Source organism: Hippocampus bargibanti, linkage group LG11 (genome assembly GCF_051943395.1).
Source record: "Hippocampus bargibanti isolate YZ-2025 linkage group LG11, ASM5194339v1, whole genome shotgun sequence".
Lineage (NCBI taxonomy): Eukaryota > Metazoa > Chordata > Actinopteri > Syngnathiformes > Syngnathidae > Hippocampus > Hippocampus bargibanti.
Window position 1 is genome coordinate 21580001 of NC_142744.1, and position 13365 is coordinate 21593365.

Sequence of the window (13365 nt, forward strand, 5' to 3'; positions counted from 1 at the left end):
TGCGTGTGTGCGTGCATGCGTATGTGTGTGTGTGTGTGTGTGTGTGTGTGTGTGTGTGTGTGTGTGTGTGTGTGTGTGTGTGTGTGTGTGTGTGTGTGTGTGTGTGTGTGTGTGTGTGTGTGTGTTTGTTCATTTATTTATTATGTATTCACTCACTATAGAAGAAATAAAAATTATATTGTTCTGATTTTGTAGCACAGGTGTCAAGGCAGATCTATCCGGCCATGTTTTTTTTTTTGTGGCCCACAAAGGCAAATCATTGTCTCAACTGAGATGATATTTTCTAAAATCTGGACTGAAATATCAAATTTTCATGTGCATTGACATCTTGCAAGAAATGTTTCCTTGTTTACATTCACTTGAACACACATTGAGCAAACATTAATTAGTTGAATGGTCATCCATCCATTTGTTATGTCCAAGTAACATTTGATGATGAAACATTTATTGAGTTTCATCGTCAAATGGCCCTCTGAAGAAGAATGTCACTCCAGCATGGCCTGTGAGAAAATTGAAACCCCTGCACTGAAGCATGCACACTTATTCTTCTTTTCTTTCGGCTTTCCCCTTCAGCGGTCACCACAGCGAATCAGTGTCCTCCATCTAACCCAGTTTTGTGCATCCTCTTCTCTCACACCAGCTACCTTCATGTCCTCTTTGACAACATCCATAAACCACCTCTTAGGTGTTCCTCTCTGTCGCCTGCCTGGCAGTTCAAGGCTCAGCATCCTACTACCGTTATAGTCACTCGCTCTCCTCTGGACATGTCCAAACCATGTTCTGGCCTCTCTGACTTTCTCTCCATAGCCTCTAATATGGGTTGTCCCTCTGATGACTGAACTTAAAGCATGCACGATTAATGTATGCATACAAATTATAATCGAAATTAATAGGCAATTGTTTTCCCCCTTTGAATTTGGTGGATATTTTTTAATCAACACATCTCTCGTGTCTTTAAAATCAAACTTTTACTTGAATTATAAGCCAAAAAAGTTTAAAATCTGCAAAAATAATACATAAATAATGATACAATAACAATTTTCACCATACCAGCAAATTGTATTTAAATATGACTCTAGTTTTTGTTCAATTTTAACGTATATGCTGGAAATAGGGAAGGCATTTTTCAACCCGCCTTATGCAGTGATTTTCATCAACTCAATGTGTGTATCTACACTCCAAACTCTAAGATTTGTTCCAGTTTGATCAGAATTGTGTATTAATTAATTTATTTTTCTCCGTTCATCTTTTTTCTGCTAATTGTAGGACCATCTCATGAAAGTGCATTGGCATGATCATCACTATCCCTGTGTGTGTGTGTGTGTGTGTGTGTGTGTGTGTGTGTGTGTGTGTGTGTGTGTGTGTGTGTGTGTGTGTGTGTGTGTGTGTGTGTGTGTGTGTGTGTGTGTGTGTGTGCGTGCGTGCGTGCGTGTGTGTGTGTGTGTGTGTGTGTGTGTGTGTGTGTGTGTGTGTGTGTGTGTGTGTGTGTGTGTGTGTGTTTGTGTGTGTGTTTGTGTGTGTGATCTTGAAAACGGATGATTGTTTTGATTATCGCTCTTTTATCTCATTGTTCTGGATGCTGCCGAGTATTTTGTCTCCTCCTCGGTGTGAGATTATATATTCGTAATCTCCGCATTATAAAGATTAATGAGTGTTTAAGGGCGCGCACGGGTGCGCACACGTTCACATCACTACCACTGTATCCTTAATTTTTGTCCTTTTTTGTGGCTGTATTTTGATGAAAACTGCGTGCCTTGTGTTTATGAATCTCAAACATGTACATTTATAATTAACTTAATTACTTAAATAACTTAAAAATTAGTCATTAAATAATATAATAAAATATGATGAAAATGGGTTGCAAGCAATGATGGTTGCTTCTTTTTAAAAGAAAAATCATCCCTCAGGTGAAGCTATATGCATTTCTGAGCCCGCAGTGCATGGGTGGACACGTCATTATATCTATGCAAAATCATCTATGAATATACACACATTTATGTCTAATTTTCATGATATGAGTGCTGTGTTTGGTTTGTTCTGGAGACATGCAGGGGCGCCCCAGGGTCGCCCCTCGTCACGGGCACCACGTGTCACACGGCAGCTTGGAAAAAAACACCACCACCTCATTCATCAAGTCTGCTGCTGTTCTGAACGTGGCGCGCGTCTGTGTATAAATAAAGATCCGTGCATGTTGGGTCAACATGATACCAGGTCGAGTGTGACGTCATCGAACAAACACTAGACTCGAAAGTCGACTATGGGCATTTTGCACCATTTGCTCTCCAAAATGCAACGTTTCTGAGAATGTTTATATATTTACATTTTTTTGTTGTGATGTCGCTTAGTTTATTTCACAAAAAAATACCACATGTTGTTCCCTTTCTATCTCGGATCAGTCGAGATTTTTCTCGGCAGCTAATAATATTCGAAATAAAAGCAGACTCTTTTGATGATCGTCGCAGATGTTTGAGTGTCTATTTATACGTCTATTTCGTGTGAGCATAGCCCCCGCCTCCAGTCAGTCCTTATCTTCTCTTACGGCCAATTTAGCTGCCAATCGAAGTCTGAAGGGATGATGTTCGTGGATTGCATGCACTCGGCCTCTTTTGGATGATTCTCATCACGTCTACTTGAACACATCTTGGTGTGGCAGTTCAGGCACTGGCGTGACTTTGCTTGGCGTCTGAGTGGGGCTGTCGTGTTGTTCCGAGTACTTTTGGGGGGCATCACGTGTGAGAGCGTTAACACGATTACCGGGGAGAATAAACAACACACACATTTTGGCGAGCGGCGAAATTCAGTTTGACACCTTTGTGCGTGCGTGTGCGCGACCTTTTGATCATCTGGATGTTGATTGGTGTTTGTGCGCATGCGTTAAACAACCTCTCACCCGTTAAATAAACGAATTAGCTCGAGGGGATTTATTGATAACCGGCATGCAATCAACAACAAAAACACAAGAGTCAGCACCTTGACGAGCGGATATGTACTCATTTCAAAACAAATTTTTAAATCGATGTGACCGGTGTGGCTGATTATGTGGGGTTTTCATGTGTTTATTTATTTATTTATTTATTTATTTATTTATTTATTTATTTATTTATTTATTTATTTTGCATTCAACTGTTTTCATTAATCAAGTGAGAAGCATTTGCAGGGAATACGCTATGTCTGCATTCGTACTGTGTGCAATGGTCGGATTCATTGAAATAATCCTTTCTTTCTTTCAGGGGATGATGGGCCATCGAGATCATATTCGACAAGCAGCATTTTAAAACGTTTGCTCATTTGGTCATTTCAGGGTTCTTTCAAAATACCCGCAAATTATGCCTAGAGTTTAATGACAATGAAAACATGTTCTTGCTTAAGCAAGAACATGTTTTCATCAAAAATTTTGACGTAATCAGTTGCCATAAAAATTTTGAGTACTTTCAACTTGTTGGGTTTTACAGTGTTGAATGCAGCGCTTCTAAATATGGAAGAGCTTAGTTTTTCACTTTTTTTTGTTTTTTATACTGTGCCTACAATTTTTTTCATTGTAATAAATACACAACATCACCATTGCAAATTATGAAAAAAAAAACAATTTCATTACAAATACAAAACGAAGGGTTGTAAAATGAACCAAATTCATGTTAGATATGGAACATGTTGAAAATGCATTCAAAAAATGTTGAAAATACATTCAAACGTGTGAAATGATGTAAAATTCTAAAAATCGTTGTAAAAAGGCAATACGGTCGTTTTCAAATGCAAATTATCTCACGAGAGTTGTCAAATTTAAGTATGGAGAAACAAAACGTCACATTTCTTTTGGCCTCCAAAAGGAGTTTGGATTGTTATCGTTTTACTTACCCCACAGACAGACAGACAGACAGACAGACAGACAGACAGACAGACAGACAGACAGACAGACAGACATGCAGGCAGACAGACATGCAGGCAGGCAGACAGACGCGGGGACTCACGCCAACGCACACACACACACACATTGAAGAACATTGAAAAAATATGCAAAGACAAAGTACTTTAATGTTCAGTTTGAACATTGCCAAGTAAAACGAAATTTTATTTTCAGAGGAATGGAAATGGGCCAAAAAATGCGAATAAAGTGACCTTGCGTCGAGCACGTGTGATTGGATGACGTTGAGGAGGCAGTCACGCCCCCTGAGCCGTGGGCACTCCCTGCAAGGCGTCAAACCACGCCCACTATCGAAGCACGTCGCAGCTCGCAGAGTGGAAGCTGCATTGGTGCTGCTCAGCGAGCAGAAAGGCAAGCAACGCGACGCTCGATCTTCTTCGAAAAACTGCGCATGAGTGTGCGCGTGCGCGCGATATCTATGGCACACCACTGAGCAGGTACGTGGCATCACCCCCACCCCCCATGCCTAAAAGAAAAAAGTTATCGTTGTCTTATCTGCTTCTTTGCAAACGTTTCTGCTGGACAAACGCGGTGTTCCGTGTTATGCGCTTTCTTCTTTTCAAAAGAAATGACAGCCGATTTACTGAGCGCGTGTGACTACGAGAGGTAGTCATATGAAGTGCTTGCGGTTTTTTTAAACCGTTCAACCGTTTAACGTGAACCGAAAACTACGGGCCGGCGTGGAAACGTTTTAATTTCGGATTTGGCAGTGGATGTCCTCTCCCCAATCGCGTTTATTTCTCATATTAGGATGTTTTGTCGTAACGGAGTTATTTAGTTTGAAAGAACATATTGGTTATGCGGAGTAAAACAAATATGCAAGAAACGAACGGAAAAATCCACAAGACTTGGCCTGACCCATGCACGTGAAGCGACGTGTCTGACGAATTGCGTTTGCCTGGCTTTCTCAGGTCCAACGAGTCGCTGGCTTCTTTTCCTCCTTTTTAACCCCCAAGGGTGTATGGGAAGTGCTCCTGGATGGACCTGGGCGAGAGTGGATGGTCCATGGTCAAGCGAGAGGCATCCAGTAGCCCAGGGTCACCGGCCGAGCCGAGCTACCTGCAGCCCGGTGACATTCGGCGAAGTGGCGGCGGCGCCCACAGCCCGGACGAGTTGAGGACTCCCCAGGGGGACCTGGAATTGTTGCAGGGCGCCAGAACACTCCACCCGTACGCCCACTTTGGAACCCACGGCAACCTGCAGAGCTCCGGCGGCGAAGACGTTCCCCTCTTCACGGATCTGGACCAGGGGGGCAAGCTGGTCCTGTCTGGCGGCTCGCACAAGGCCGCCGCGGCGGGCCTGCTGGTGGATCCGTCGGACATGTACCAGAGCCTGGCTCTCGCCGCGGCCCAGAGCCAGGCTGGATACGAATCGTCCTCGGGGGGCGCTTACATGCACTCCAACCCCAACTCCCCCGTGTACGTGACCAGCTCGCGGGTGGGCTCAATGATCCCGAGCCTTTCGTACCTGCAAGGTGGCAGCTCGGCGCAGCCCGGCCACGCCCACGCCGTCTCTGGCCACTCGGTGTGGTCGCAACCGGCCCCGGAGAGTCCGTCCTACGGCGCCGGCAGCCCGCACGCCGCGTCGGGCCGCTTTCACTACCCACCCAGCCCGCCCGCGAGCAACGGCTCCAACCGCGACGTCGGCTACGGCAACACACTGAACGCAGCCAACCGGGTGGAGCAGTACGGGCTCCCGCGACCGCTCGGCGGGGCCTACCCTCCGTCCTACTCGCCCTACGTCACCCCGCCTCTACCGCAACTGCCTCAGCTGCCGTCGCCCTGGTCCAGCGGGCCCTTCGACAACGGCGTGCTCCATACATTGCAGAGCAGGGCTCCACCTTTGATAAGAGGCCCCAGTGGAGGTAAACTTGGCAAGCGTCGCCATCACTCATTCCAATTGTCAAGTACCGCATTAATTGCAAACAAACCTTCGCTCGTGAAATGAATCAGTACCTTATTAAGCGAAATGGATATCATTCAACATATTGAACATATGATGTGCGAAAAAGGCAATCCATAATTTGTACATTTTGCTGGCTTCATAATAAGTTTGCTCTAAAAATGCCAGGTTACAGCAAGACCGAAAAAATACCTGCATGTCACCCATTTGTCCTTTTGTGGACAAAAACAATAATAACACGAGCAGGCGAAAAGGGGACAAATAACCGCTTGGTCCACAGCGTTAATTTCCTGTCCGATTTGCCCTACATGTGGTCATTTGTAAGCGAAATGTTTAAGATTATAATAAAAAAAATGGCCACCTTTTTTGTTTTCCATCTTCAGTGCGCGAAACACCAACTTGTTTGCGACAAACCTGGATCTGACCAATTTTCCATCACTCGTGGAACAGGTTTGTTTGATCCAGCTTAAGCAAAAATAAATGTGTACATAAATAATATTGTTATAGCATTCCGATTTGTCCTTTTGCGTGCGTAAAAGACAATTTCTTCTTTCATCAAACTACTGCTCGAGATCCCCGCTTGTCTTGAATTTAACATTTCGTTAAGGGCGACCTTAAAACAGCAATTAAAAAAATGAATTATTTGTGAATGATATAACGGACAGGACGCTTCTTGAGAAATGTATTTTCATTAATCCTCCACAATTTTTCGTTAAGGTTGCCTAAAAACGTTTTAAATCTCTGCGTTTTCAAATCTATGATGTGTTTTGTAAGATGACTTAAACCATCATATAAATCAACGTGAACAAGCTGTCATCCTTAAGCCTTTTCTTTTAAACTAAATGATGACTTTACTGCAAAAGAAAAACAAAATCATGCAACGGAATCGAAAATATGTTCCAAATTAAGAATTTGGCACTTATTACTGCATTTTCATAAACCTTCAAAATTGTGCCAATCTTGGGTAGTGGAAACTCTCTTCGCCTATCACGAAAGGGAGACTTACATAAAAATGCAAACCGTCATACAATTATTCTGAATACACACACACACACACACACACACACACACACACACACACACACACACACACACACACACACACACACACACACACACACACACACACACACACACACACATATGAATAGACATGATAGTATATCCGCGGCGTGTAAATGTTAAATGACTGTTGCTCATGAATCAAATGAGTACATCTTGTTTCGACGTTGAGCTAAATATAAACTGAAACCTCAAATACATGTACTTTGACATGAGTTCGACCATCGTGCGCGTTTCTCAACTGTTTTTACTTTTGTGCGTCAAAACAATTGTTCCTTACTATGTCATGCCTTTATTTAATTAAAACGCGTGTTCGTGTGTGTGTGTGTGTGTGTGTGTGTGTGTGTGTGTGTGTGTGTGTGTGTGTGTGTGTGTGTGTGTGTGTGTGTACACCCCAGTTTCGGATCTGCTGGACGACATGTGTGAGAGCAGGGAGTGTGTAAACTGCGGCTCCATCTCCACGCCGTTGTGGAGGCGCGACGGCACCGGCCACTTCCTGTGCAACGCCTGTGGCCTCTACAGCAAGCTGAATGGCCTCAGCAGGCCACTCATCAAGCCGCACAAGCGTACCGTAAGTTCTCGCTTTGACACCCCTCCCTGTCCACATCTTCGGACAAACCCGCAAAAGTCTCCCACCACGTCCCCGCCGCCCCCTTTCGGGAGAGGACATTGAACAATCTCACGCTGAGACCCCTTCGTCATATTATAACACTACGATGTAAATAACAAAAGTCCTGAATAATCAAAAATGGTGTAAAATAAATTACATGTATAATTTTTCATCGTCCATTGCAATCCCTAGGTTAAAAAAAAAACAATAATTTATTTGTGGAGAATTCAGAATGAGAAAGAATGGAATGACGTTCTGGACTTGAACGCACCGAGACGCGCCCTGCATATATTTAAACAAAAACATTGTCGTATTTTGATCCTACAAGTAACCAAAAGTAACCACTAATGTAAGCAAAAGTAACCACTAATGTGAGTAAAGGTTCTCCCTAAATGTGTTTGTTTAACTGGAAGCACAGAGCAAATGCTTTTTGGGTAATATTTCCCAGCCAAACTCCTAATCGAACCTAGCATAAAATTAGCACAAAATGTCTGTTTGATATTAATCTAAATACATTACCCAAAGCAGCGATTCTGAAGTGTTTTTTTGTGTGCGCCGTAAGAGCTATTTTTTTTTACCGTGGGGAATAATTACATTTACCTGAATCGGTGAGACATTTATTAATTCACACTTAATAATGCACATTTGTCCGTCTATAAATGCCAACAATGTATAGTGGCAGAAAGCACCAAAAAAAAAAAAAAGGAAAAATCTCAATCACCCGATCCAATATGCAGTGCGAAATTTTGATCTTAAAAATGTGCCCTGGCTCAAATTCTCGGAATCATCGATCTCAATAAGTCTATCGCATCACATGTGCAACTAGAAAGGAAACAAGCAGTGCGCTTTTGGATCCCGGGAATCTTAAAAGAGCAACAAATGTAAAGTGGAACATCGATTTTTTGAGGGGCCGTGATGTGCTTCCTTTTGCAAATTCCAATTTTTCATCCTTGTCATCGTCAGAAATTTGTCATGTATGCGTTGCACGTATCATTTTCAACAGCGATGAAACAAAAACATCAATCTAATTCAAGAAGTACGATTAGACGTCTTTTTTTGCCAACTTGGTGCCATTACGATCGAGCAAAGTCACGTTTGGATTCAATGGAGCATTGATTATTTTCAGGAAATTACTTGCGTCTGTCACGCGTGGTTATTAGGGATCCGCGGGGTAGGGGTCGTGCACTGTCAAAGCTCATGACTTGCAGAAGTTCAATCAGTGTTAAAAAGGCCCCGATTTGAATTAATCCCCTCGTCCCTTCTCCTCGCTACAGTCGACGTCGCGCAGGATCGGCTTGTCGTGTGCCAACTGTCAGACGAGCACCACGACGCTGTGGCGCAGGAACGCTGAAGGGGAGCCCGTGTGCAACGCCTGTGGTCTCTACACAAAATTACACGGGGTCAGTTCCCAGCCAGACGCCTCCACGCTCGCTATTCACGTCGCGCTCGTTAACACGTTACTCTAACCGCGCGTGTACGCGTACGTGCCCGCAGGTACCTCGGCCGCTGGCAATGAAGAAAGAAGGCATCCAGACGAGAAAAAGAAAACCCAAAACACAGAATAAAACAAAGGGTGGTTCAGGTAAGTGAGATTTTTGTTGTCATTTGTTTCCATATTAGGCCTACGCCAACGCCATAATGACCCTTTGAGATCGAAATTGGAACAAAATAAGTTCGTGAATTTTCCCATCGCTTTTGAATTGCAACGTCGCTCATCAAATGGTCTATCTTCCCTGCCTTTATTCACTAAATATTCAAACTCAATCGGGCTTCATCCTTGTAAAATATTGACCCTCCCCCCATCGCAGGAATGCTTTTCTATCTTCAAAAATCTAAATAAAACGGGTGAACTTTTCATTTCATTTCAAGGCGAGACACGTAAATATCGAAAAGTTTGAAGCTTAACTGTTGTGAACATTTCATTTTCTGCATTTTACAATAAAGACAAGTTTTTTTTTCACAACCATTGCATTGTATGGGTCCTCAATTTATTTGAAGATGTACATAAAAACTCAGCTTTGTTGTGGTAACAAACAATGTTTCCCTGAATGTCAATAGTTAACATTTTTAGTCGTTCCAAATGAAATGATCCCAAAACACAAATTGTGCGGATGTGTGTTTTTTTTAATTTATTTTATGTTAATAGTGCATAAAATTTGACTTTTGATTCGTATTAATTGTTTTTTTTTTTCTGGGAAAATTACAACTTTTCTCATCCCCATTCACATTTACACAACAGATGGGCTGTATTCTGATTTTTTTTTTCAGAATTGTTTAATTGTTGGGCTATTCAGTTTCATTCCAAACAAAAAAAAGCCTTTGGTCTTTACAATTCGTGTGCCTTCATTCTTGTAATCAAGTGATTCATCACAATATCTTAACTTCATTTGACTGTGTTGTGACCCGCACATGATTACAATTTTGTTCTTGTATACCTGCAGTTTGGTTTTTCCTAATTCATGGAGGCTCTGTTCTTGCAGAAAAAAATTATTGGAATGTTACAACATTTGGAAACGAAATGACTAGTTTATTGTCCTTTTTATTGTTATATTGCGAAATTTCGATCTTAAAAATGTGCCCTGGATCAAATTTTCGGAATCACCGATCTCAATAAGTCTATCGCATCACATGTGCAACTACAAAGGAAACAAGCAGTGCACTGTTGGTGGATCCCGGGAATCTTAAAACCCCTTGTTCTCTCATACAAATGTGTTAAATAATTTAGGACAGCGGCTACTCCACTTCGGAATTACCCGCCTCATGCACAAAGCCATTTTTTTGTTGTCCTTTACGCATTTCAAGCTGACAACAGTAATGCAGAAAAAAACTGTGACTTTGTCACTTGAATTTTTCATTTTTCATGTTACCAATCGGACTGCACAGCTAATGTCACAACATTATTCAAATAAATAAATAAATAAATAAATAAATAAATAAATAAATAAATAGTGGAACTTTGATTTAATAGACAACAAAAATAGTTTCAATTCTACTGCAAGCGCACATTTGTCAATACTTTTCATCGTCAAAGGAATTTCGACACTAAACAGCGCCATTGTCAGACACTTCTCACATGTTCCCACTCGTCATCAGAGATAAACTGACTTCACAGTAGACTAGATCAGGCTAAAATGTGCACTAAAGTGGCGGCTATGTTGGCAGGGATTACTTTGCCATCAACACAGTAATAATTTGGATATTTGTGGGATGCGTCCTGGAAACACCAAATTTGAAGGCCACATGATGCGACTTCCACTGCACCTTGACCTCACACCAAATTTACTCGCCCTTCAACTCTTACCTTCAAACCCAGCTTTTGTTCGCATGGAGACAAGCTGTGAGCGAAGGCTGCTTCAGAGCACATTTTTGTAGTGTACTCCACTCTTCTCCCTCTTTTCTCCTTCTCTTCAACGTCTCTTCTACGAGCTCAATACGTTGCTGCCATCTTACAATGACACCGAAGTGAGATTTGCTAGGCATGCCCTGATGGGCAAGAAGCTAATGTGGTCCGCTGAGGCTACATGAGGAAGAGCTCTCGAAGGACCCAGCGTGCGAAGGGTCCTCGAGCAAGGATGCATCCCATGAATTTTAGTACAGCCTATACATGCTGTATATGGATAGATTAGGGAGCTATGTTAGCAGGAGAGAGTCCCTTCAAAAGTAATGGAGCAGTGACGTTAGCTTAGCATTTGCTAGGGACACATAGCTTCCATGTTGCATTGAACTATTGTGCGTAAGTAGCCAGTGAGTGTATTTGACATCATTTAAAGAAAGCACATGTGCACACACATAAGTAATATATTGTTGTCATGTTTGGGTTCGTAGGAAGTAGCAACTCTGTCGCCATGACACCCACGTCCACCTCTTCATCCAATTCAGAAGACTGCTCGAAAAACAGCTCTCCTTCTCCGCAAGTGGTACGTAATAAAAAAAAAATGATTTCAGTTTCACGTTGATTTCTATATGAGATCACCCAGGCAACACAAATCACATTAGGAATCCTTTCAAGTAGCTGTGCATTGTTGTTTCATGATGAACTGACTGCCGCAGGTCAGCTCGTCGGCACTGCCCACCTCGGGGGATGGCTCCGTGCTCAAGTACCCCAGCTCGGATGGTCTGTATGACACCGTGGGCCTGGCACCGAGCAGCGACGTGGGCTCGGTGAGGGGCGAGCCCTGGTGCCCCATGGCATTGGCCTGAGAGAGAGGAATCTCCTAGGAAGTGCCATTTCGTTCTTGGCTCGTGTAGCACAGCTAACAAAGAAGGACCGCCCCTGGAACATTCCCGGCAAGAGTCGAATATCTGGATTTTGGAGTCCGGATTGACAGTTTTGGGAGCGGGATGGCGTTCTGTCGGATTTTTTCATGGACCAATGTGCCCGTCCGTCCACAAGAAGCCCCATGAGTCTGATATTTCCTAAAAAGAGCCCCTCCCCCGCAGTGTACAGAATGGATTTCGTCTCCAAGCATTTGGATACTTTTACCCTTCTTTTTCACAACTGGAATCACTGCGCCTTACGAATCAAGAGAAAAGAATATTTATAAATCTCCCATTGTTGAGAAGATGATTGTAATAAAGTGATGGATATAGAGTAGAGGCTCCAACCTTTCCAATGTCTTCTTTTTTCCACCCCAGAGCGCTGACTGACTGTCTTTGGTTCAAACAGGGTTTCGTCGATGGATGTCGTCGAGTTGATCTTGTGTGATTGTGTTCTCAAAGCAATGCAAATAATGACGCCTTAAGGTACTCTTGACACCATTAAAAGCAAACGCACTCATGCTCGGAAAGGTGAAAAGTGAGGCTAACCGTATTTAAAAAAAAACACACACACACACACACACATGTACCAAATACTGTTGAATCAGCACCAATTTGCATATCATTTTCACTATTTAAGACATTTATTTATGAGCCCCTCCTCCCTCACATGTCTTCCCATTTTCATCTCAGCCACATCTTGGAGTTTGACGTTATTTTTGGGGTGTGGGCCTGGTAAGTAATTATGGTTTAGCACACAGGTGTCAAACTCAAAGGCCGGGGACCAAATCTGGCCGGCCACATCATTTTATTCGGCCCGCGAAAGCAAATGAAACTTGTGAAATTCCATGATGCTTGCTAAAGTCCGAACCTAAAATTGTTTCATGTAAAATACAATAACAGTCATTATTTTTACTTCAAGTTTTAAAAGAAGTTATTCCCTAATTTGTTGCATTTGTTGCAACATGGAAGCTATGTGTCCATAGCAAATGCTCAGCCGCTGAATTAACATGGCCGAAGAAGACAAATCGTGTACAATGACTGGATGTTTCTTGCAAAAAAAGTCTTAATCCTCGCTTTATTCATCAATTTGTGGATTTAGTTGAGAATGGATGAATGGAATATGAAGCGATCCTCCATTTATTTGGGTTCATAGTCATGACGGCCCTCCGTAACACAAATGTGGCCGGTTACAAGAAGGTTGCCATACAAAAGACAAAGATAATGACGTTAAACACCCCCTAAAATTGTTAGTTTTTTTTTACCCATTTTTGTTGATGTTGGAAATGTAAACAAATACTGTATGAAAGTATAAAGTGTTGAGAAACAGTAACATGTTCAATAGCTTTTTTTACTGTAAGTATCCAGATACCAACCCACCCACCCCTCGTCTACTCATAAAAAAAGTGAATCATTGTACATATTTTTGAATAAATCGGGCAACTAATCGGTCATCAGAATCTTACATCAGCACCCATGATCCATAGTTTCAATCTTTTAATCACCTTGTGGTGTATTTGCCTTTGTGATTTGCTGCTGACCAGTCCAGGTTTCCCCCCCAACCCCTGGCTTTGTGATCCAAACTTTGAGGCGCGATAAGCACCAGCTGACA

The 13365-nt window shown here is 42.5% G+C and overlaps 1 protein-coding gene and 1 long non-coding RNA gene across 2 annotated transcripts in view; one reads left to right on the forward strand and one right to left on the reverse strand.

Moving 5' to 3' along the window:
* Positions 1–4909, reverse strand: part of LOC148891931 (uncharacterized) — a 29433-nt gene extending 24524 nt beyond the window's left edge. Inside the window, exon 1 of the long non-coding RNA XR_016116469.1 lies at positions 4781–4909. This is a non-coding gene — a long non-coding RNA (uncharacterized LOC148891931). The remainder of the gene's footprint in view (positions 1–4780) is intronic.
* Positions 4083–12090, forward strand: gata6 (GATA binding protein 6). The gene is made up of 7 exons (XM_089008633.1): positions 4083–4359; positions 4834–5786; positions 7285–7457; positions 8771–8896; positions 8991–9078; positions 11322–11413; positions 11547–12090. Exons 2-7 carry the CDS (start codon positions 4901–4903, stop codon positions 11694–11696), a joined length of 1515 nt encoding a protein of 504 aa, XP_088864759.1. The 5' UTR covers positions 4083–4359; positions 4834–4900; the 3' UTR covers positions 11697–12090.
* The last annotated feature ends 1275 nt before the right edge of the window (positions 12091–13365 follow it).